Source organism: Rhinoderma darwinii, assembly GCF_050947455.1.
Source record: "Rhinoderma darwinii isolate aRhiDar2 chromosome 2 unlocalized genomic scaffold, aRhiDar2.hap1 SUPER_2_unloc_38, whole genome shotgun sequence".
Taxonomy (NCBI): Eukaryota; Metazoa; Chordata; class Amphibia; order Anura; family Rhinodermatidae; genus Rhinoderma; species Rhinoderma darwinii.
The window spans coordinates 389,451-412,500 of NW_027461705.1; the positions used below are offsets into that span (position 1 = coordinate 389,451).

General features: G+C 47.3%; 1 protein-coding gene across 1 annotated transcript in view; it reads right to left on the reverse strand.

Annotated features, from left to right (window-relative positions):
- Positions 1 to 23,050, reverse strand: part of LOC142677647 (amyloid beta precursor protein binding family B member 1-like) — a 72,221-nt gene that overhangs the window by 29,048 nt on the left and 20,123 nt on the right. The window contains exons 3-5 of the mRNA XM_075847265.1: positions 3,349 to 3,981; positions 564 to 766; positions 400 to 482 (exon numbers count right to left, since the gene is read on the reverse strand). Of these exons, the coding sequence (XP_075703380.1) occupies positions 400 to 482; positions 564 to 766; positions 3,349 to 3,976 (914 nt within the window). The 5' untranslated portion in view covers positions 3,977 to 3,981. The remainder of the gene's footprint in view (positions 1 to 399; positions 483 to 563; positions 767 to 3,348; positions 3,982 to 23,050) is intronic.

Sequence of the window (23,050 nt, forward strand, 5' to 3'; positions counted from 1 at the left end):
AATACCTGGTGTCTGCCCCTCCCACTACAGGGTGACCCAAACCGGAGGAGGATATAATACCTGGTGTCTGCCCCGCCCACTGCAGGGGGAGGAGGATATAATACCTGGTGTCTGACCCTCCCACTACAGGGTGACTCAAACCAGAGGAGGATATAATACCTGGTGTCTGCCCCTCCCACTACAGGGTGACCCAAACCAGAGGAGGATATAATACCTGGTGTCTGCCCCGCCCACTGCAGGGGGAGGAGGATATAATACCTGGTGTCTGCCCCGCCCACTGCAGGGTGACTCAAACCAGAGGAGGATATAATACCTGGTGTCTGCCCCGCCCACTGCAGGGGGAGGAGGATGGGTGCTATATAGTATATATGTCTCTGCCTTGGGCCTCGATCTCCTCACCTGAGATTTAGGGTGTTGATATGGAAGGTGACGTCCTCCGCCTCGCTGTGACTGAAGTCTGACATCTCCTCCTGTGACAGCTCCTGAAGAAGACAATCATGGGCATCATTTAGAGAAGAGCGTGATTTAGCCGCTGCTCAGGACACAAGTTAGAATAATATTACCTCCTCCTCCTCTTCTGTGGGGGTCTGCTCGGGGGAGGGCGAGTACATCTTGGGCTCCCCATTGCCCAGATCTGATGGCGGCTCCCATTGCGTGGTGCCAGTGGGCACGTGCCAATAGTAAGTTCCTGAGGTGTCCTGCACCCGCATCCACCCGGAGGGCAGATCAGAGTCTGCGTCCAGAGAGTTACGTGGCCAGAAGCAATCTATGAAGAAGGAGCGGGGATCGTCAACCACCCTACAGACACCCACCCAAAGCCAAGGCACTCAAAGTGTAGGGTCACCCCAAAATCACCGCCGACCATCACACGTCACCCCAAAATCACCTCCGACCATCACACGTCACCCCATAATCACCTCCGTCCATCACACGTCACCCCATAATCACCTCCGTCCATCACACGTCACCCCATAATCACCTCCGACCATCACACGTCACCCCATAATCACCTCCGACCATCACACGTCACCCCATAATCACCTCCGACCATCACACGTCACCCCATAATCACCTCCGACCATCACACGTCACCCCATAATCACCTCCGACCATCACACGTCACCCCATAATCACCTCCGACCATCACACGTCACCCCAAAATCACCTCCGTCCATCACACGTCACCCCATAATCACCTCCGACCATCACACGTCACACCAAAATCACCGCCGACCATCACACGTCACCCCAAAATCACCTCCGACCATCACACGTCACCCCATAACCACCTCCGACCATCACACGTCACCCCATAATCACCTCCGACCATCACACGTCACCCCAAAATCACCTCCGTCCATCACACGTCACCCCATAATCACCTCCGACCATCACACGTCACCCCATAATCACCTCCGACCATCACACGTCACCCCAAAATCACCTCCGTCCATCACACGTCACCCCATAATCACCTCCGACCATCACACGTCACCCCATAATCACCTCCGACCATCACACGTCACCCCATAATCACCTCCGACCATCACACGTCACCCCATAATCACCTCCGACCATCACACGTCACCCCATAATCACCTCCGACCATCACACGTCACCCCATAATCACCTCCGACCATCACACGTCACCCCATAATCACCTCCGACCAACACACGTCACCCCATAATCACCTCCGACCATCACACGTCACCCCATAATCACCTCCGACCATCACACGTCACTCCATAATCAGCTCCGACCATCACACGTCACCCCATAATCACCTCCGACCATCACACGTCACCCCATAATCACCTCCGACCATCACACGTCACCCCATAATCAGCTCCGACCATCACACATCACCCCATAATCAGCTCCGACCATCACACGTCACCCCAAAATCACCTCCGACCATCACACGTCACCCCATAATCACCTCCGACCATCACACGTCACCCCATAATCACCTCCGACCATCACACGTCACCCCATAATCACCTCCGACCATCACACGTCACCCCATAATCACCTCCGACCATCACACGTCACCCCATAATCACCTCCGACCATCACACGTCACCCCATAATCACCTCCGACCATCACACACGTCACCCCATAATCACCTCCGACCATCACACGTCACCCCATAATCACCTCCGACCATCACACGTCACCCCATAATCACCTCCGACCATCACACGTCACCCCATAATCACCTCCGACCATCACACTTCACCCCATAATCACCTCCGACCGTCACACGTCACCCCATAATCACCTCCGACCGTCACACGTCACCCCATAATCACCTCCGACCGTCACACGTCACCCCATAATCACCTCCGACCGTCACACGTCACCCCATAATCAGCTCCGACCATCACACGTCACCCCATAATCAGCTCCGACCATCACACGTCACCCCATAATCAGCTCCGACCATCACACGTCACCCCATAATCACCTCCGACCATCACACGTCACCCCATAATCACCTCCGACCATCACACGTCACCCCATAATCACCTCCGACCGTCACACGTCACCCCATAATCACCTCCGACCGTCACACGTCACCCCATAATCACCTCCGACCGTCACACGTCACCCCATAATCACCTCCGACCGTCACACGTCACCCCATAATCACCTCCGACCGTCACACGTCACCCCATAATCACCTCCGACCATCACACGTCACCCCATAATCACCTCCGACCATCACACGTCACCCCATAATCACCTCCGACCATCACACGTCACCCCATAATCACCTCCGACCATCACACGTCACCCCATAATCACCTCCGACCATCACACGTCACCCCATAATCACCTCCGACCATCACACGTCACCCCATAATCACCTCCGACCATCACACGTCACCCCATAATCACCTCCGACCATCACACGTCACCCCATAATCACCTCTGACCATCACACGTCACCCCATAATCACCTCCGACCATCACACGTCACCCCATAATCACCTCCGACCATCACACGTCACCCCATAATCACCTCCGACCATCACACGTCACCCCATAATCACCTCCGACCATCACACGTCACCCCATAATCACCTCCGACCATCACACGTCACCCCATAATCACCTCCGACCATCACACGTCACCCCATAATCACCTCTGACCATCACACGTCACCCCATAATCACCTCCGACCATCACACGTCACCCCATAATCACCTCCGACCATCACACACGTATACACGGATGGGACTACGGGCGGGACTGCCACTACCAGAAATACAGGGAAGTCCCGGAGGGAAACCTACTGCTCCTCATAATAACCATCCCAGATATGAGGGCCCTCCACCTCACCTGTGTCATCGGGCGAGCCATAGGACGGGCTTCCTTGGGATAGAGTTGCCCAACTGGAGTCCTCGTCACTTCCACCAGTATTTCTCATGCCAAACAGTAGACTGGCGCTGCGCCCGTTCTCTCTGCCCTTTCCGTTGTCCTGCGCGACCTCAGAACTAAGCTCCGAGGTCTCAGTAGTCATGGGATCGGTGACCTCGCTCTGGGCAGGAGTCAGATCATCATCTTCATCATCCTCGTCCTGGATGAGCGGGGGTGGGGAGCTGCTCCTGCGGTTGGCACAGTTCAGCGCCGACACCTCCAGCTCCTCCAGTCTCCTCTCATCTTTGTCTTGGTTGTGATTGGTCCAATCTTTGTTTATTCGCTCTGGATCTGGGTTGCAATTCTGATCTTCCTTCTCGTGCTCGGCCGCCTTACGCAGCTGGTTTCGGCCTTCTTTTAGCCATTTTGGGTTGGTGCGGTCCGATGGCGCCCCGCAGCCCAGCTCTGCACTCACTAACCCCATGGCGCTGTGCAGGTCAGTGTGGGCGTAGATCTGCCGACTCTTGGAAGACAGGAGGTCGTTGTGAGAGGTGAGGAGGCTGAGGGTGAGGGCGGACACCGGACTCTTCTCACTCAGCGGACCGGACATTGTAACTACAAAACGGAGAGGAACCAAAAGTGTCAGGAAGGGGATTCAGAAGAAGAGCCCGAAATTCCCCAAATCACATCCAGTAACGCAACGTTCTGTGACAACCGCAGAGGAAGAAGAACAACAGAGATAAGACGTCCGAGGGCGAGATCACAGGTCACAACAGAGATGTCCCAGGACTGAAACAAGGGGGCGCCGCTACATCAAGAGGGAGGGAAGACTACACCAACATGGTAGAGGATTCTCTACTGTAACAGCAGTCACACTATGGAGCCTCTAGTGTAAGATCAGTCACACTATGAAACCTCTACTGTAAGAGCAGTCACACTATGGAACCTCTACTGTAAGATCAGTCACACTATGGAGCCTCTACTGTAAGAGCAGTCACACTATGGAGCCTCTACTGTAAGATCAGTCACACTATGGAACCTCTACTGTAAGAGCAGTCACACTATGGAACCTCTACTGTAAGAGCGGTCACACTATGGAACCTCTACTGTAAGATCAGTCACACTATGGAGACTCTACTGTAAGAGCAGTCACACTATGGAGCCTCTACTGTAAGATCAGTCACACTATGGAACCTCTACTGTAAGATCGGTCACACTATGGAACCTCTACTGTAAGATCAGTCACACTATGGAACCTCTACTGTAAGATCAGTCACACTATAGAACCTCTACTGTAAGATCAGTCACACTATGGAACCTCTGCTGTAAGATCAGTCACACTATGGAGCCTCTACTGTAAGATCAGTCACACTATGGAGACTCTACTGTAAGATCAGTCACACTATGGAACCTCTACTGTAAGAGCAGTCACACTATGGAGCCTCTACTGTAAGAGCAGTCACACTATGGAACCTCTACTGTAAGAGCAGTCACACTATGGAGACTCTACTGTAAGATCAGTCACACTATGGAACCTCTACTGTAAGATCAGTCACACTATGGAGCCTCTACTGTAAGAGCAGTCACACTATGGAACCTCTACTGTAAGAGCAGTCACACTATGGAGCCTCTACTGTAAGAGCAGTCACACTATGGAACCTCTACTGTAAGATCAGTCACACTATGGAGCCTCTACTGTAAGATCAGTCACACTATGGAACCTCTACTGTAAGATCAGTCACACTATGGAGCCTCTACTGTAAGAGCAGTCACACTATGGAACCTCTACTGTAAGAGCAGTCACACTATGGAGCCTCTACTGTAAGAGCAGTCACACTATGGAGCCTCTACTGTAAGAGCAGTTACACTATGGAGCCTCTACTGTAAGATCAGTCACACTATGGAACCTCTACTGTAAGAGCAGTCACACTATGGAGCCTCTACTGTAAGAGCAGTCACACTATGGAGCCTCTACTGTAAGAGCAGTCACACTATGGAACCTCCACTGTAAGATCAGTCACACTATGGAACCTCTACTGTAAGAGCAGTCACACTAAGGAGCCTCTACTGTAAGATCAGTCACACTATGGAGCCTCTACTGTAAGAGCAGTCACACTATGGAGCCTCTACTTTAAGAACAGTCACACTATGGAGCCTCTACTGTAAGATCAGTCACACTATGGAGCCTCTACTGTAACAGCAGTCACACTATGGAGCCTCTACTGTAAGATCAGTCACACTATGGAACCTCTACTGTAAGATCAGTCACACTATGGAGCCTCTACTGTAAGAGCAGTCACACTATGGAACCTCTACTGTAAGAGCAGTCACACTATGGAGCCTCTACTGTAAGAGCAGTCACACTATGGAGCCTCTACTGTAAGAGCAGTTACACTATGGAGCCTCTACTGTAAGAGCAGTCACACTATGGAGCCTCTACTGTAAGAACAGTCACACTATGGAGCCTCTACTGTAAGATCAGTCACACTATGGAGCCTCTACCGTAAGAGCAGTCACACTATGGACCCTCTACTGTAAGAGCAGTCACACTATGGACCCTCTACCGTAAGATCAGTCACACTATGGAGCCTCTACCGTAAGAGCAGTCACACTATGGAACCTCTACCGTAAGAGCAGTCACACTATGGAACCTCTACTGTAAGAGCAGTCACACTATGGAGCCTCTACTGTAAGAGCAGTCACACTATGGAGCCTCTACTGTAAGAGCAGTCACACTATGGATCCTCTACTGTAAGATCAGTCACACTATGGAGCCTCTGCTGTAAGAGCAGTCACACTATGGAACCTCTACTGTAAGAGCAGTCACACTATGGAGCCTCTACTGTAAGAGCAGTCACACTATGGAGCCTCTACTGTAAGAGCAGTCACACTATGGAACCTCTACTGTAAGATCAGTCACACTATGCAAACTCTACTGTAAGAGCAGTCACACTATGGAACCTCTACTGTAAGAGCAGTCACACTATGGAGCCTCTACTGTAAGAGCAGTCACACTATGGAGCCTCTACTGTAAGAGCAGTCACACTATGGAACCTCTACTGTAAGATCAGTCACACTATGGAACCTCTACTGTAAGATCAGTCACACTATGGAACCTCTACTGTAAGAGCAGTCACACTATGGAGCCTCTACTGTAAGAGCAGTCACACTATGGAACCTCTACTGTAAGATCAGTCACACTATGCAACCTCTACTGTAAGAGCAGTCACACTATGGACCCTCTACTGTAAAAGCGGTCACACTATGGAACCTCTACTGTAAGAGCAGTCACACTATGGAACCTCTACTGTAAGAGCAGTCACACTATGGAACCTCTACTGTAAGAGCAGTCACACTATGGAGCCTCTACTGTAAGAGCAGTCACACTATGGAACCTCTACTGTAAGAGCGGTCACACTATGGAGCCTCTACTGTAAGAGCAGTCACACTATGGAGCCTCTACTGTAAGATCAGTCACACTATGGAACCTCTACTGTAAGATCAGTCACACTATGGAACCTCTACTGTAAGAGAAGTCACACTATGGAGCCTCTACTGTAAGAGCAGTCACACTATGGAGCCTCTACTGTAAGATCAGTCACACTATGGAACCTCTACTGTAAGAGCGGTCACACTATGGAACCTCTACTGTAAGAGCAGTCACACTATGGAACCTCTACTGTAAGATCAGTCACACTATGTAACCTCTACTGTAAGAGCAGTCACACTATGGACCCTCTACTGTAAGATCAGTCACACTATGGAACCTCTACTGTAAGAGCAGTCACACTATGGAACCTCTACTGTAAGAGCAGTCACACTATGGAACCTCTACTGTAAGAGCGGTCACACTATGGAGCCTCTACTGTAAGAGCGGTCACACTATGGAACCTCTACTGTAAGAGCAGTCACACTATGGAGCCTCTACTGTAAGATCAGTCACACTATAGAACCTCTACTGTAAGATCAGTCACACTATGGAGCCTCTACTGTAAGAGCAGTCACACTATGGAGCCTCTACTGTAAGAGCAGTCACACTATGGAACCTCTACTGTAAGATCAGTCACACTATGGAACCTCTACTGTAAGAGCAGTCACACTATAGAACCTCTACTGTAAGATCAGTCACACTATGGAACCTCTCCTATAAGAGCAGTTACACTATGGAACCTCTACTGTAAGATCAGTCACACTATGGAGCCTCTACTGTAAGATCAGTCACACTATGGAGCCTCTACTGTAAGAGCAGTCACACTATGGAACCTCTACTGTAAGATCAGTCACACTATGGAGCCTCTACTGTAAGAGCAGTCACACTATGGAACCTCTACTGTAAGATCAGTCACACTATGGAGCCTCTACTGTAAGATCAGTCACACTATGGAACCTCTACTGTAAGAGCAGTCACACTATGGAACCTCTACTGTAAGAGCAGTCACACACTATGGAACCTCTACTGTAAGATCAGTCACACTATGGAGTCTCTACTGTAAGATCAGTCACACTATGGAGCCTCTACTGTAAGAGCAGTCACACTATGGAACCTCTACTGTAAGAGCAGTCACACTATGGAGCCTCTACTGTAAGAGCAGTCACACTATGGAGCCTCCACTGTAAGAGCAGTGACACTATGGAGCCTCTACTGTAAGAGCAGTCACACTATGGAACCTCTACTGTAAGATCAGTCACACTATGGAACCTCTACTGTAAGAGCAGTCACACTATGGAACCTCTACTGTAAGAGCAGTCACACTATGGAGCCTCTACTGTAAGAGCAGTCACACTATGGAACCTCTACTGTAAGAGCAGTCACACTATGGAGCCTCTACTGTAAGAGCAGTCACACTATGGAGCCTCCACTGTAAGAGCAGTGACACTATGGAGCCTCTACTGTAAGAGCAGTCACACTATGGAACCTCTACTGTAAGATCAGTCACACTATGGAACCTCTACAGTAAGATCAGTCACACTATGGAACCTCTACTGTAAGAGCAGTCACACTATGAACCCTCTACTGTAAGAGTAGTCACACTATGGAGCCTCTACTGTAAGATCAGTCACACTATGGACTCTCTACTGTAAGAGCAGTCACACTATGGAACCTCTACTGTAAGAGCGGTCACACTATGGAACCTCTACTGTAAGATCAGTCACACTATGGAACCTCTACTGTAAGAGCAGTCACACTATGGAGCCTCTACTGTAAGAGCAGTCACACTATGGAGCCTCTACTGTAAGAGCAGTCACACTATGGAGCCTCTACTGTAAGATCAGTCACACTATGGAACCTCTACTGTAAGAGCGGTCACACTATGGACCCTCTACTGTAAGAGCAGTCACACTATGGAACCTCTACTGTAAGATCAGTCACACTATGGAACCTCTACTGTAAGATCAGTCACACTATGGACTCTCTACTGTAAGAGCAGTCACACTATGGAGCCTCTACTGTAAGATCGGTCACACTATGGACCCTCTACTGTAAGAGCAGTCACACTATGGAACCTCTACTGTAAGATCGGTCACACTATGGAACCTCTACTGTAAGAGCGGTCACACTATGGACCCTCTACTGTAAGAGCGGTCACACTATGGAACCTCTACTGTAAGAGCAGTCACACTATGGAGCCTCTACTGTAAGAACAGTCACACTATGGAGCCTCTACTGTAAGAGCAGTCACACTATGGACCCTCTACTGTAAGATCGGTCACACTATGGAACCTCTACTGTAAGAGCAGTCACACTATGGAACCTCTACTGTAAGAGCAGTCACACTATGGAACCTCTACTGTAAGAGCAGTCACACTATGGACCCTCTACTGTAAGAGCGGTCACACTATGGACCCTCTACTGTAAGAGCAGTCACACTATGGAACCTCTACTGTAAGAGCAGTCACACTATGGACCCTCTACTGTAAGAGCGGTCACACTATGGACCCTCTACTGTAAGAGCAGTCACACTATGGACCCTCTACTGTAAGAGCAGTCACACTATGGACCCTCTACTGTAAGAGCGGTCACACTATGGACCCTCTACTGTAAGAGCGGTCACACTATGGAACCTCTACTGTAAGAGCGGTCACACTATGGAGCCTCTACTGTAAGAGCAGTCACACTATGGAGCCTCTACTGTAAGAGCAGTCACACTATGGAGCCTCTACTGTAAGAGCAGTCACACTATGGAGCCTCTACTGTAAGAGCAGTCACACTATGGAACCTCTACTGTAAGATCAGTCACACTATGGAACCTCTACAGTAAGAGCAGTCACACTATGGAACCTCTACTGTAAGAGCAGTCACACTATGGAACCTCTACTGTAAGAGCAGTCACACTATGGAACCTCTACTGTAAGAGCAGTCACACTATGGAACCTCTACTGTAAGAGCAGTCACACTATGGAACCTCTACTGTAAGAGCAGTCACACTATGGAGCCTCTACTGTAAGAGCAGTCACACTATGGAACCTCTACTGTAAGATCAGTCACACTATGGAACCTCAACAGTAAGAGCAGTCACACTATGGAACCTCTACTGTAAGAGCAGTCACACTATGGAACCTCTACTGTAAGAGCAGTCACACTATGGAACCTCTACTGTAAGATCAGTCACACTATGGAACCTCTACTGTAAGAGCAGTCACACTATAGAACCTCTACTGTAAGATCAGTCACACTATGGAACCTCTCCTATAAGAGCAGTTACACTATGGAACCTCTACTGTAAGATCAGTCACACTATGGAGCCTCTACTGTAAGATCAGTCACACTATGGAGCCTCTACTGTAAGAGCAGTCACACTATGGAACCTCTACTGTAAGATCAGTCACACTATGGAGCCTCTACTGTAAGAGCAGTCACACTATGGAACCTCTACTGTAAGATCAGTCACACTATGGAGCCTCTACTGTAAGATCAGTCACACTATGGAACCTCTACTGTAAGAGCAGTCACACTATGGAACCTCTACTGTAAGAGCAGTCACACACTATGGAACCTCTACTGTAAGATCAGTCACACTATGGAGTCTCTACTGTAAGATCAGTCACACTATGGAGCCTCTACTGTAAGAGCAGTCACACTATGGAACCTCTACTGTAAGAGCAGTCACACTATGGAGCCTCTACTGTAAGAGCAGTCACACTATGGAGCCTCCACTGTAAGAGCAGTGACACTATGGAGCCTCTACTGTAAGAGCAGTCACACTATGGAACCTCTACTGTAAGATCAGTCACACTATGGAACCTCTACTGTAAGAGCAGTCACACTATGGAACCTCTACTGTAAGAGCAGTCACACTATGGAGCCTCTACTGTAAGAGCAGTCACACTATGGAACCTCTACTGTAAGAGCAGTCACACTATGGAGCCTCTACTGTAAGAGCAGTCACACTATGGAGCCTCCACTGTAAGAGCAGTGACACTATGGAGCCTCTACTGTAAGAGCAGTCACACTATGGAACCTCTACTGTAAGATCAGTCACACTATGGAACCTCTACAGTAAGATCGGTCACACTATGGAACCTCTACTGTAAGAGCGGTCACACTATGGTATCTCTACTGTAAGAGCGGTCACACTATGGAACCTCTACTGTAAGAGCAGTCACACTATGGAACCTCTACTGTAAGAGCAGTCACACTATGAACCCTCTACTGTAAGAGTAGTCACACTATGGAGCCTCTACTGTAAGATCAGTCACACTATGGACTCTCTACTGTAAGAGCAGTCACACTATGGAACCTCTACTGTAAGAGCGGTCACACTATGGAACCTCTACTGTAAGATCAGTCACACTATGGAACCTCTACTGTAAGAGCAGTCACACTATGGAGCCTCTACTGTAAGAGCAGTCACACTATGGAGCCTCTACTGTAAGAGCAGTCACACTATGGAGCCTCTACTGTAAGATCAGTCACACTATGGAACCTCTACTGTAAGAGCGGTCACACTATGGACCCTCTACTGTAAGAGCAGTCACACTATGGAACCTCTACTGTAAGATCAGTCACACTATGGAACCTCTACTGTAAGATCAGTCACACTATGGACTCTCTACTGTAAGAGCAGTCACACTATGGAGCCTCTACTGTAAGATCGGTCACACTATGGACCCTCTACTGTAAGATCGGTCACACTATGGAACCTCTACTGTAAGAGCGGTCACACTATGGACCCTCTACTGTAAGAGCGGTCACACTATGGAACCTCTACTGTAAGAGCAGTCACACTATGGAGCCTCTACTGTAAGAACAGTCACACTATGGAGCCTCTACTGTAAGAGCAGTCACACTATGGACCCTCTACTGTAAGATCGGTCACACTATGGAACCTCTACTGTAAGAGCGGTCACACTATGGACCCTCTACTGTAAGAGCGGTCACACTATGGAACCTCTACTGTAAGAGCAGTCACACTATGGAGCCTCTACTGTAAGAGCAGTCACACTATGGAGCCTCTACTGTAAGAGCAGTCACACTATGGAGCCTCTACTGTAAGAGCAGTCACACTATGGAGCCTCTACTGTAAGAGCAGTCACACTATGGAACCTCTACTGTAAGATCAGTCACACTATGGAACCTCTACAGTAAGAGCAGTCACACTATGGAACCTCTACTGTAAGAGCAGTCACACTATGGAACCTCTACTGTAAGAGCAGTCACACTATGGAACCTCTACTGTAAGAGCAGTCACACTATGGAACCTCTACTGTAAGAGCAGTCACACTATGGAACCTCTACTGTAAGAGCAGTCACACTATGGAGCCTCTACTGTAAGAGCAGTCACACTATGGAACCTCTACTGTAAGATCAGTCACACTATGGAACCTCAACAGTAAGAGCAGTCACACTATGGAACCTCTACTGTAAGAGCAGTCACACTATGGAACCTCTACTGTAAGAGCAGTCACACTATGGAACCTCTACTGTAAGAGCAGTCACACTATGGAACCTCTACTGTAAGAGCAGTCACACTATGGAACCTCTACTGTAAGAGCAGTCACACTATGGAACCTCTACTGTAAGAGCAGTCACACTATGGAACCTCTACTGTAAGAGCAGTCACACTATGGAACCTCTACTGTAAGAGCAGTCACACTATGAAGCCTCTACTGTAAGATCAGTCACACTATAGAACCTCTACTGTAAGAGCAGTCACACTATGGAACCTCTACTGTAAGAGCAGTCACACTATGGAGCCTCTACTGTAAGAGCAGTCACACTATGGAACCTCTACTGTAAGAGCAGTCACACTATGGAGCCTCTACTGTAAGAGCAGTCACACTATGGAACCTCTACTGTAAGAGCAGTCACACTATGGAACCTCTACTGTAAGAGCAGTCACACTATGGAACCTCTACTGTAAGAGCAGTCACACTATGGAACCTCTACTGTAAGAGCAGTCACACTATGGAGCCTCTACTGTAAGAGCAGTCACACTATGGAACCTCTACTGTAAGATCAGTCACACTATGGAACCTCTACTGTAAGAGCAGTCACACTATGGAGCCTCTACTGTAAGAGCAGTCACACTATGGAACCTCTACTGTAAGATCAGTCACATTATGGAACCTCTACTGTAAGAGCGGTCACACTATGGAACCTCTACTGTAAGATCAGTCACACTATGGAGCCTCTACTGTAAGAGCAGTCACACTATGGAGCCTCTACTGTAAGAGCAGTCACACTATGGAGCCTCTACTGTAAGATCAGTCACACTATGGAACCTCTACTGTAAGATCAGTCACACTATGGAACCTCTACTGTAAGAGCAGTCACACTATGGAGCCTCTACTGTAAGAGCAGTCACACTATGGAGCCTCTACTGTAAGATCAGTCACACTATGGAGCCTCTACTGTAAGATCAGTCACACTATGGAGCCTCTACTGTAAGATCAGTCACACTATGGAACCTCTACTGTAAGAGCGGTCACACTATGGAACCTCTACTGTAAGATCGGTCACACTATGGAGCCTCTACTGTAAGATCGGTCACACTATGGAGCCTCTACTGTAAGAGCAGTCACACTATGGAGCCTCTACTGTAAGATCAGTCACACTATGGAACCTCTACTGTAAGAGCAGTCACTCTATGGAACCTCTACTGTAAGAGCAGTCACACTATGGAACCTCTACTGTAAGAGCAGTCACACTATGGAGCCTCTACTGTAAGAGCAGTCACACTATGGAGCCTCTACTGTAAGAGCAGTCACACTATGGAACCTCTACTGTAAGAGCAGTCACACTATAGAACCTCTACTGTAAGATCAGTCACACTATGGAACCTCTACTGTAAGAGCAGTCACACTATGGAACCTCTACTGTAAGAGCAGTCACACTATGGAACCTCTACTGTAAGAGCAGTCACACTATGGAGCCTCTACTGTAAGAGCAGTCACACTATGAAACCTCTACTGTAAGATCAGTCACACTATGGAACCTCTACTGTAAGAGCAGTCACACTATGGAGCCTCTACTGTAAGAGCAGTCACACTATGGAACCTCTACTGTAAGAGCAGTCACACTATGAAACCTCTACTGTAAGAGCAGTCACACTATGGAACCTCTACTGTAAGAGCAGTCACACTATGGAGCCTCTACTGTAAGATCAGTCACACTATGGAGCCTCTACTGTAAGAGCAGTCACACTATGGAACCTCTACTGTAAGATCAGTCACACTATGAAACCTCTACTGTAAGATCAGTCACACTATGGAACCTCTACTGTAAGAGCAGTCACACTATGGAACCTCTACTGTAAGATCAGTCACACTATGGAACCTCTGCTGTAAGAGCAGTCACACTATGGAACCTCTACTGTAAGATCAGTCACACTATGGAACCTCTACTGTAAGAGCAGTCACACTATGGAACCTCTACTGTAAGATCAGTCACACTATGGAACCTCTACTGTAAGATCAGTCACACTATGGAACCTCTACTGTAAGATCAGTCACACTATGGAACCTCTGCTGTAAGAGCAGTCACACTATGGAACCTCTACTGTAAGAGCAGTCACACTATGGAACCTCTACTGTAAGAGCAGTCACACTATGGAACCTCTACTGTAAGAGCAGTCACACTAAGGAGCCTCTACTGTAAGATCAGTCACACTATGGAGCCTCTACTGTAAGAGCGGTCACACTATGGAGCCTCTACTGTAAGAGCGGTCACACTATGGAACCTCTACTGTAAGAGCAGTCACACTATGGAACCTCTACTGTAAGAGCAGTCACACTATGGAACCTCTACTGTAAGATCAGTCACACTATGGAACCTCTACTGTAAGAGCAGTCACACTATGGAGCCTCTACTGTAAGAGCAGTCACACTATGGAGCCTCTACTGTAAGAGCAGTCACACTATGGAACCTCTACTGTAAGAGCAGTCACACTATGGAACCTCTACTGTAAGAGCAGTCACACTATGGAACCTCTACTGTAAGAGCAGTCACACTATGGAGCCTCTACTGTAAGAGCAGTCACACTATGGAACCTCTACTGTAAGATCAGTCACACTATGGAACCTCTACTGTAAGACCAGTCACACTATGGAACCTCTACTGTAAGAGCAGTCACACTATGGAACCTCTACTGTAAGATCGGTCACACTATGGAACCTCTACTGTAAGAGCGGTCACACTATGGAACCTCTACTGTAAGATCGGTCACAATATGGAACCTCTACTGTAAGATCAGTCACACTATGGAGCCTCTACTGTAAGATCAGTCACACTATGGAGCCTCTACTGTAAGATCAGTCACACTATGGAGACTCTACTGTAAGATCAGTCACACTATGGAGCCTCTACTGTAAGAGCAGTCACACTATGGAGCCTCTACTGTAAGAGCAGTCACACTATGGAACCTCTACTGTAAGATCAGTCACACTATGGAACCTCTACTGTAAGAGCAGTCACACTATGGAACCTCTACTGTAAGAGCAGTCACACTATGGAACCTCTACTGTAAGATCAGTCACACTATGGAGCCTCTACTGTAAGAGCAGTCACACTATGGAACCTCTACTGTAAGATCAGTCACACTATGGAGCCTCTACTGTAAGATCAGTCACACTATGGAACCTCTACTGTAAGAGCAGTCACACTATGGAGCCTCTACTGTAAGGGCAGTCACACTATGGAACCTCTACAGTAAGATCAGTCACACTATGGAACCTCTACTGTAAGAGCAGTCACACTATGGACCCTCTACAGTAAGAGAAGTCACACTATGGAACCTCTACAGTAAGATCAGTCACACTATGGAACCTCTACTGTAAGATCAGTCACACTATGGAACCTCTACTGTAAGAGCAGTCACACTATGGAACCTCTACTGTAAGAGCAGTCACACTATGGAGCCTCTACTGTAAGAGCAGTCACACTATGGAACCTCTACTGTAAGATCAGTCACACTATGGAGCCTCTACTGTAAGATCAGTCACACTATGGAACCTCTACTGTAAGAGCAGTCACACTATGGAACCTCTACTGTAAGAGCAGTCACACTATGGGCCCTCTACTGTAAGAGCAGTCACACTATGGAACCTCTACTGTAAGAGCAGTCACACTATGGAACCTCTACTGTAAGAGCAGCCACACTATGGAACCTCTACTGTAAGAGCGGTCACACTATGGAACCTCTACTGTAAGAGCAGTCACACTATGGAGCCTCTACTGTAAGAGCAGTCACACTATGGAACCTCTACTGTAAGAGCGGTCACACTATGGAACCTCTACTGTAAGATCAGTCACACTATGGAACCTCTACTGTAAGATCAGTCACACTATGGAACCTCTACTGTAAGAGCAGTCACACTATGGAACCTCTACTGTAAGAGCAGTCACACTATGGAACCTCTACTGTAAGATCAGTCACACTATGTAACCTCTACTGTAAGATCAGTCACACTATGGACCCTCTACTGTAAGATCAGTCACACTATGGAACCTCTACTGTAAGAGCAGTCACACTATGGAACCTCTACTGTAAGAGCAGTCACACTATGGAACCTCTACTGTAAGATCAGTCACACTATGTAACCTCTACTGTAAGAGCAGTCACACTATGGACCCTCTACTGTAAGATCAGTCACTCTATGGAGCCTCTACTGTAAGATCAGTCACACTATGGAGCCTCTACTGTAAGATCAGTCACACTATGGACCCTCTACTGTAAGAGCAGTCACACTATGGAACCTCTACTGTAAGAGCAGTCACACTATGGAACCTCTACTGTAAGAGCAGTCACACTATGGAACCTATACTGTAAGAGCAGTCACACTATGGAACCTCTACTGTAAGAGCAGTCACACTATGGAGCCTCTACTGTAAGATCAGTCACACTATGGACCCTCTACTGTAAGAGCAGTCACACTATGGAACCTCTACTGTAAGAGCAGTCACACTATGGAACCTCTACTGTAAGAGCGGTCACACTATGGAACCTCTACTGTAAGAGCGGTCACACTATGGAACCTCTACTGTAAGAGCGGTCACACTATGAAACCTCTACTGTAAGAGCAGTCACACTATGGAACCTCTACTGTAAGAGCAGTCACACTATGGAACCTCTACTGTAAGATCGGTCACACTATGGAACCTCTACTGTAAGAGCGGTCACACTATGGAACCTCTACTGTAAGAGCAGTCACACTATGGAACCTCTACTGTAAGATCAGTCACACTATGGAACCTCTACTGTAAGATCGGTCACACTATGAAACCTCTACTGTAAGAGCGGTCACACTATGAAACCTCTACTGTAAGAGCAGTCACACTATGGAACCTCTACTGTAAGAGCAGTCACACTATGGAACCTCTACTGTAAGATCAGTCACACTATGGAACCTCTACTGTAAGAGCAGTCACACTATGGAACCTCTACTGTAAGAGCAGTCACACTATGGAGCCTCTACTGTAAGAGCAGTCACACTATGGAACCTCTACTGTAAGAGCAGTCACACTATGGAACCTCTACTGTAAGAGCAGTCACACTATGGAGCCTCTACTGTAAGAGCAGTCACACTATGGAACCTCTACTGTAAGAGCAGTCACACTATGGAACCTCTACTGTAAGAGCAGTCACACTATGGAACCTCTACTGTAAGATCAGTCACACTATGGAACCTCTACTGTAAGATCAGTCACACTATGGAACATCTACTGTAAGAGCAGTCACACTATGGGCCCTCTACTGTAAGAGCGGTCACACTATGGAACCTCTACTGTAAGATCGGTCACACTATAGAACCTCTACTGTAAGATCGGTCACACTATAGAACCTCTACTGTAAGAGCAGTCACACTATGGAACCTCTACTGTAAGAGCAGTCACACTATGGAACCTCTACTGTAAGAGCAGTCACACTATGGAACCTCTACTGTAAGATCAGTCACACTATGGAACCTCTACTGTAAGAGCAGTCACACTATGGAGCCTCTACTGTAAGATCAGTCACACTATGGAGCCTCTATTGTAAGAGCAGTCACACTATGGAGCCTCTACTGTAAGATCAGTCACACTATGGAGCCTCTACTGTAAGATCAGTCACACTATGGAACCTCTATTGTAAGAGCAGTCACACCATGGAACCTCTACTGTAAGATCAGTCACACTATGGAACCTCTACTGTAAGAGCAGTCACACTATGGAACCTCTACTGTAAGAGAAGTCACACTATGGAACCTCTACTGTAAGAGCGGTCACACTATGGAACCCTCTACTGTAAGAGCAGTCACACTATGGAACCTCTACTGTAAGAGCAGTCACACTATGGAACCTCTACTGTAAGAGCAGTCACACTATGGAACCTCTACTGTAAGAGCAGTCACACTATGGAGCCTCTACTGTAAGATCAGTCACACTATGGAACCTCTACTGTAAGAGCGGTCACACTATGGAACCTCTACTGTAAGAGCGGTCACACTATGGAACCTCTACTGTAAGAGCAGTCACACTATGGAACCTCTACTGTAAGAGCAGTCACACTATGGAACCTCTACTGTAAGAGCAGTCACACTATGGAGCCTCTACTGTAAGAGCAGTCACACTATGGAACCTCTACTGTAAGAGCAGTCACACTATGGAACCTCTACTGTAAGAGCAGTCACACTATGGAACCTCTACTGTAAGATCAGTCACACTATGGAACCTCTACTGTAAGATCAGTCACACTATGGAACATCTACTGTAAGAGCAGTCACACTATGGGCCCTCTACTGTAAGAGCGGTCACACTATGGAACCTCTACTGTAAGAGCGGTCACACTATGGAACCTCTACTGTAAGAGCAGTCACACTATGGAACCTCTACTGTAAGAGCAGTCACACTATGGAGCCTCTACTGTAAGAGCAGTCACACTATGGAACCTCTACTGTAAGAGCAGTCACACTATGGAACCTCTACTGTAAGATCAGTCACACTATGGAACCTCTACTGTAAGATCAGTCACACTATGGAACATCTACTGTAAGAGCAGTCACACTATGGGCCCTCTACTGTAAGAGCGGTCACACTATGGAACCTCTACTGTAAGATCGGTCACACTATAGAACCTCTACTGTAAGATCGGTCACACTATAGAACCTCTACTGTAAGAGCAGTCACACTATGGAACCTCTACTGTAAGAGCAGTCACACTATGGAACCTCTACTGTAAGAGCAGTCACACTATGGAACCTCTACTGTAAGATCAGTCACACTATGGAACCTCTACTGTAAGAGCAGTCACACTATGGAACCTCTACTGTAAGAGCAGTCACACTATGGAGCCTCTACTGTAAGAGCAGTCACACTATGGAGCCTCTACTGTAAGATCAGTCACACTATGGAGCCTCTACTGTAAGATCAGTCACACTATGGAACCTCTATTGTAAGAGCAGTCACACCATGGAACCGCTACTGTAAGAGCAGTCACACTATGGAACCTCTACTGTAAGAGAAGTCACACTATGGAACCTCTACTGTAAGAGCGGTCACACTATGGAACCCTCTACTGTAAGAGCAGTCACACTATGGAACCTCTACTGTAAGAGCAGTCACACTATGGAACCTCTACTGTAAGAGCAGTCACACTATGGAACCTCTACTGTAAGAGCAGTCACACTATGGAACCTCTACTGTAAGAGCAGTCACACTATGGAGCCTCTACTGTAAGATCAGTCACACTATGGAACCTCTACTGTAAGAGCGGTCACACTATGGAACCTCTACTGTAAGAGCGGTCACACTATGGAACCTCTACTGTAAGATCAGTCACACTATGGGCCCTCTACTGTAAGAGCAGTCACACTATGGAACCTCTACTGTAAGAGCAGTCACACTATGGAACCTCTACTGTAAGAGCAGTCACACTATGGAACCTCTACTGTAAGAGCAGTCACACTATGGAGCCTCTACTGTAAGAACGGTCACACTATGGAACCTCTACTGTAAGATCAGTCACACTATAGAACCTCTACTGTAAGAGCAGTCACACTATGGAACCTCTACTGTAAGAACGGTCACACTATGGAACCTCTACTGTAAGATCAGTCACACTATGGAACCTCTACTGTAAGAGCGGTCACACTATGGAACCTCTACTGTAAGATCAGTCACACTATGGAACCTCTACTGTAAGATCAGTCACACTATGGAGCCTCTACTGTAAGATCAGTCACACTATGGAGCCTCTACTGTAAGATCAGTCACACTATGGAGACTCTACTGTAAGATCAGTCACACTATGGAGCCTCTACTGTAAGAGCAGTCACACTATGGAGCCTCTACTGTAAGAGCAGTCACACTATGGAACCTCTACTGTAAGATCAGTCACACTATGGAACCTCTACTGTAAGAGCAGTCACACTATGGAACCTCTACTGTAAGAGCAGTCACACTATGGAACCTCTACTGTAAGATCAGTCACACTATGGAGCCTCTACTGTAAGAGCAGTCACACTATGGAACCTCTACTGTAAGATCAGTCACACTATGGAGCCTCTACTGTAAGATCAGTCACACTATGGAACCTCTACTGTAAGAGCAGTCACACTATGGAGCCTCTACTGTAAGGGCAGTCACACTATGGAACCTCTACAGTAAGATCAGTCACACTATGGAACCTCTACTGTAAGAGCAGTCACACTATGGACCCTCTACAGTAAGATCAGTCACACTATGGAACCTCTACTGTAAGATCAGTCACACTATGGAACCTCTACTGTAAGAGCAGTCACACTATGGAACCTCTACTGTAAGAGCAGTCACACTATGGAACCTCTACTGTAAGAACAGTCACACTATGGAACCTCTACTGTAAGAGCAGTCACACTATGGAACCTCTACTGTAAGAGCAGTCACACTATGGAGCCTCTACTGTAAGAGCAGTCACACTATGGAACCTCTACTGTAAGATCAGTCACACTATGGAGCCTCTACTGTAAGATCAGTCACACTATGGAACCTCTACTGTAAGAGCAGTCACACTATGGAACCTCTACTGTAAGAGCAGTCACACTATGGGCCCTCTACTGTAAGAGCAGTCACACTATGGAACCTCTACTGTAAGAGCAGTCACACTATGGAACCTCTACTGTAAGAGCAGCCACACTATGGAACCTCTACTGTAAGAGCGGTCACACTATGGAACCTCTACTGTAAGAGCGGTCACACTATGGAACCTCTACTGTAAGATCGGTCACACTATGGAACCTCTACTGTAAGATCAGTCACACTATGGAACCTCTACTGTAAGAGCAGTCACACTATGGAACCTCTACTGTAAGAGCAGTCACACTATGGAACCTCTACTGTAAGATCAGTCACACTATGTAACCTCTACTGTAAGATCAGTCACACTATGGACCCTCTACTGTAAGATCAGTCACACTATGGAACCTCTACTGTAAGAGCAGTCACACTATGGAACCTCTACTGTAAGAGCAGTCACACTATGGAACCTCTACTGTAAGATCAGTCACACTATGTAACCTCTACTGTAAGAGCAGTCACACTATGGACCCTCTACTGTAAGATCAGTCACTCTATGGAGCCTCTACTGTAAGATCAGTCACACTATGGAGCCTCTACTGTAAGATCAGTCACACTATGGACCCTCTACTGTAAGAGCAGTCACACTATGGAACCTCTACTGTAAGAGCAGTCACACTATGGAACCTCTACTGTAAGAGCAGTCACACTATGGAACCTATACTGTAAGAGCAGTCACACTATGGAACCTCTACTGTAAGAGCAGTCACACTATGGAGCCTCTACTGTAAGATCAGTCACACTATGGACCCTCTACTGTAAGAGCAGTCACACTATGGAACCTCTACTGTAAGAGCAGTCACACTATGGAACCTCTACTGTAAGAGCAGTCACACTATGGAACCTCTACTGTAAGAGCGGTCACACTATGGAACCTCTACTGTAAGAGCGGTCACACTATGAAACCTCTACTGTAAGAGCAGTCACACTATGGAACCTCTACTGTAAGAGCAGTCACACTATGGAACCTCTACTGTAAGATCGGTCACACTATGGAACCTCTACTGTAAGAGCGGTCACACTATGGAACCTCTACTGTAAGAGCAGTCACACTATGGAACCTCTACTGTAAGATCAGTCACACTATGGAACCTCTACTGTAAGATCGGTCACACTATGAAACCTCTAGTGTATGAGCGGTCACACTATGAAACCTCTACTGTAAGAGCAGTCACACTATGGAACCTCTACTGTAAGAGCAGTCACACTATGGAACCTCTACTGTAAGATCAGTCACACTATGGAACCTCTCCTGTAAGATCAGTCACACTATGGAACCTCTACTGTAAGAGCGGTCACACTATGGAACCTCTACTGTAAGAGCAGTCACACTATAGAACCTCTACTGTAAGAGCGGTCACACTATGGAACCTCTACTGTAAGATCAGTCACACTATGGAACCTCTACTGTAAGAGCGGTCACACTATGGAACCTCTACTGTAAGAGCGGTCACACTATGGAACCTCTACTGTAAGATCAGTCACACTATGGAACCTCTACTGTAAGAGCGGTCACACTATGGAGCCTCTACTGTAAGAGCAGTCACACTATGGAGCCTCTACTGTAAGAACAGTCACACTATGGAGCCTCTACTGTAAGAGCAGTCACACTATGGAGCCTCTACTGTAAGATCAGTCACACTATGGAGCCTCTACTGTAAGATCAGTCACACTATGGAACCTCTACTGTAAGAGCAGTCACACTATGGAACCTCTACTGTAAGAGCGGTCACACTATGAACCCTCTACTGTAAGATCAGTCACACTATGGAACCTCTACTGTAAGAGCAGTCACACTATGGAACCTCTACTGTAAGATCAGTCACACTATGGAACCTCTACTGTAAGATCAGTCACACTATGGAACCTCTACTGTAAGATCAGTCACACTATGGAGCCTCTACTGTAAGAGCGGTCACACTATGGAGCCTCTACTGTAAGAGCAGTCACACTATGGAGCCTCTACTGTAAGAGCAGTCACACTATGGAGCCTCTACTGTAAGAGCAGTCACACTATGGAGCCTCTACTGTAAGAGCAGTCACACTATGGAGCCTCTACTGTAAGATCAGTCACACTATGGAACCTCTACTGTAAGATCAGTCACACTATGGAACCTCTACTGTAAGAGCAGTCACACTAAGGAGCCTCTACTG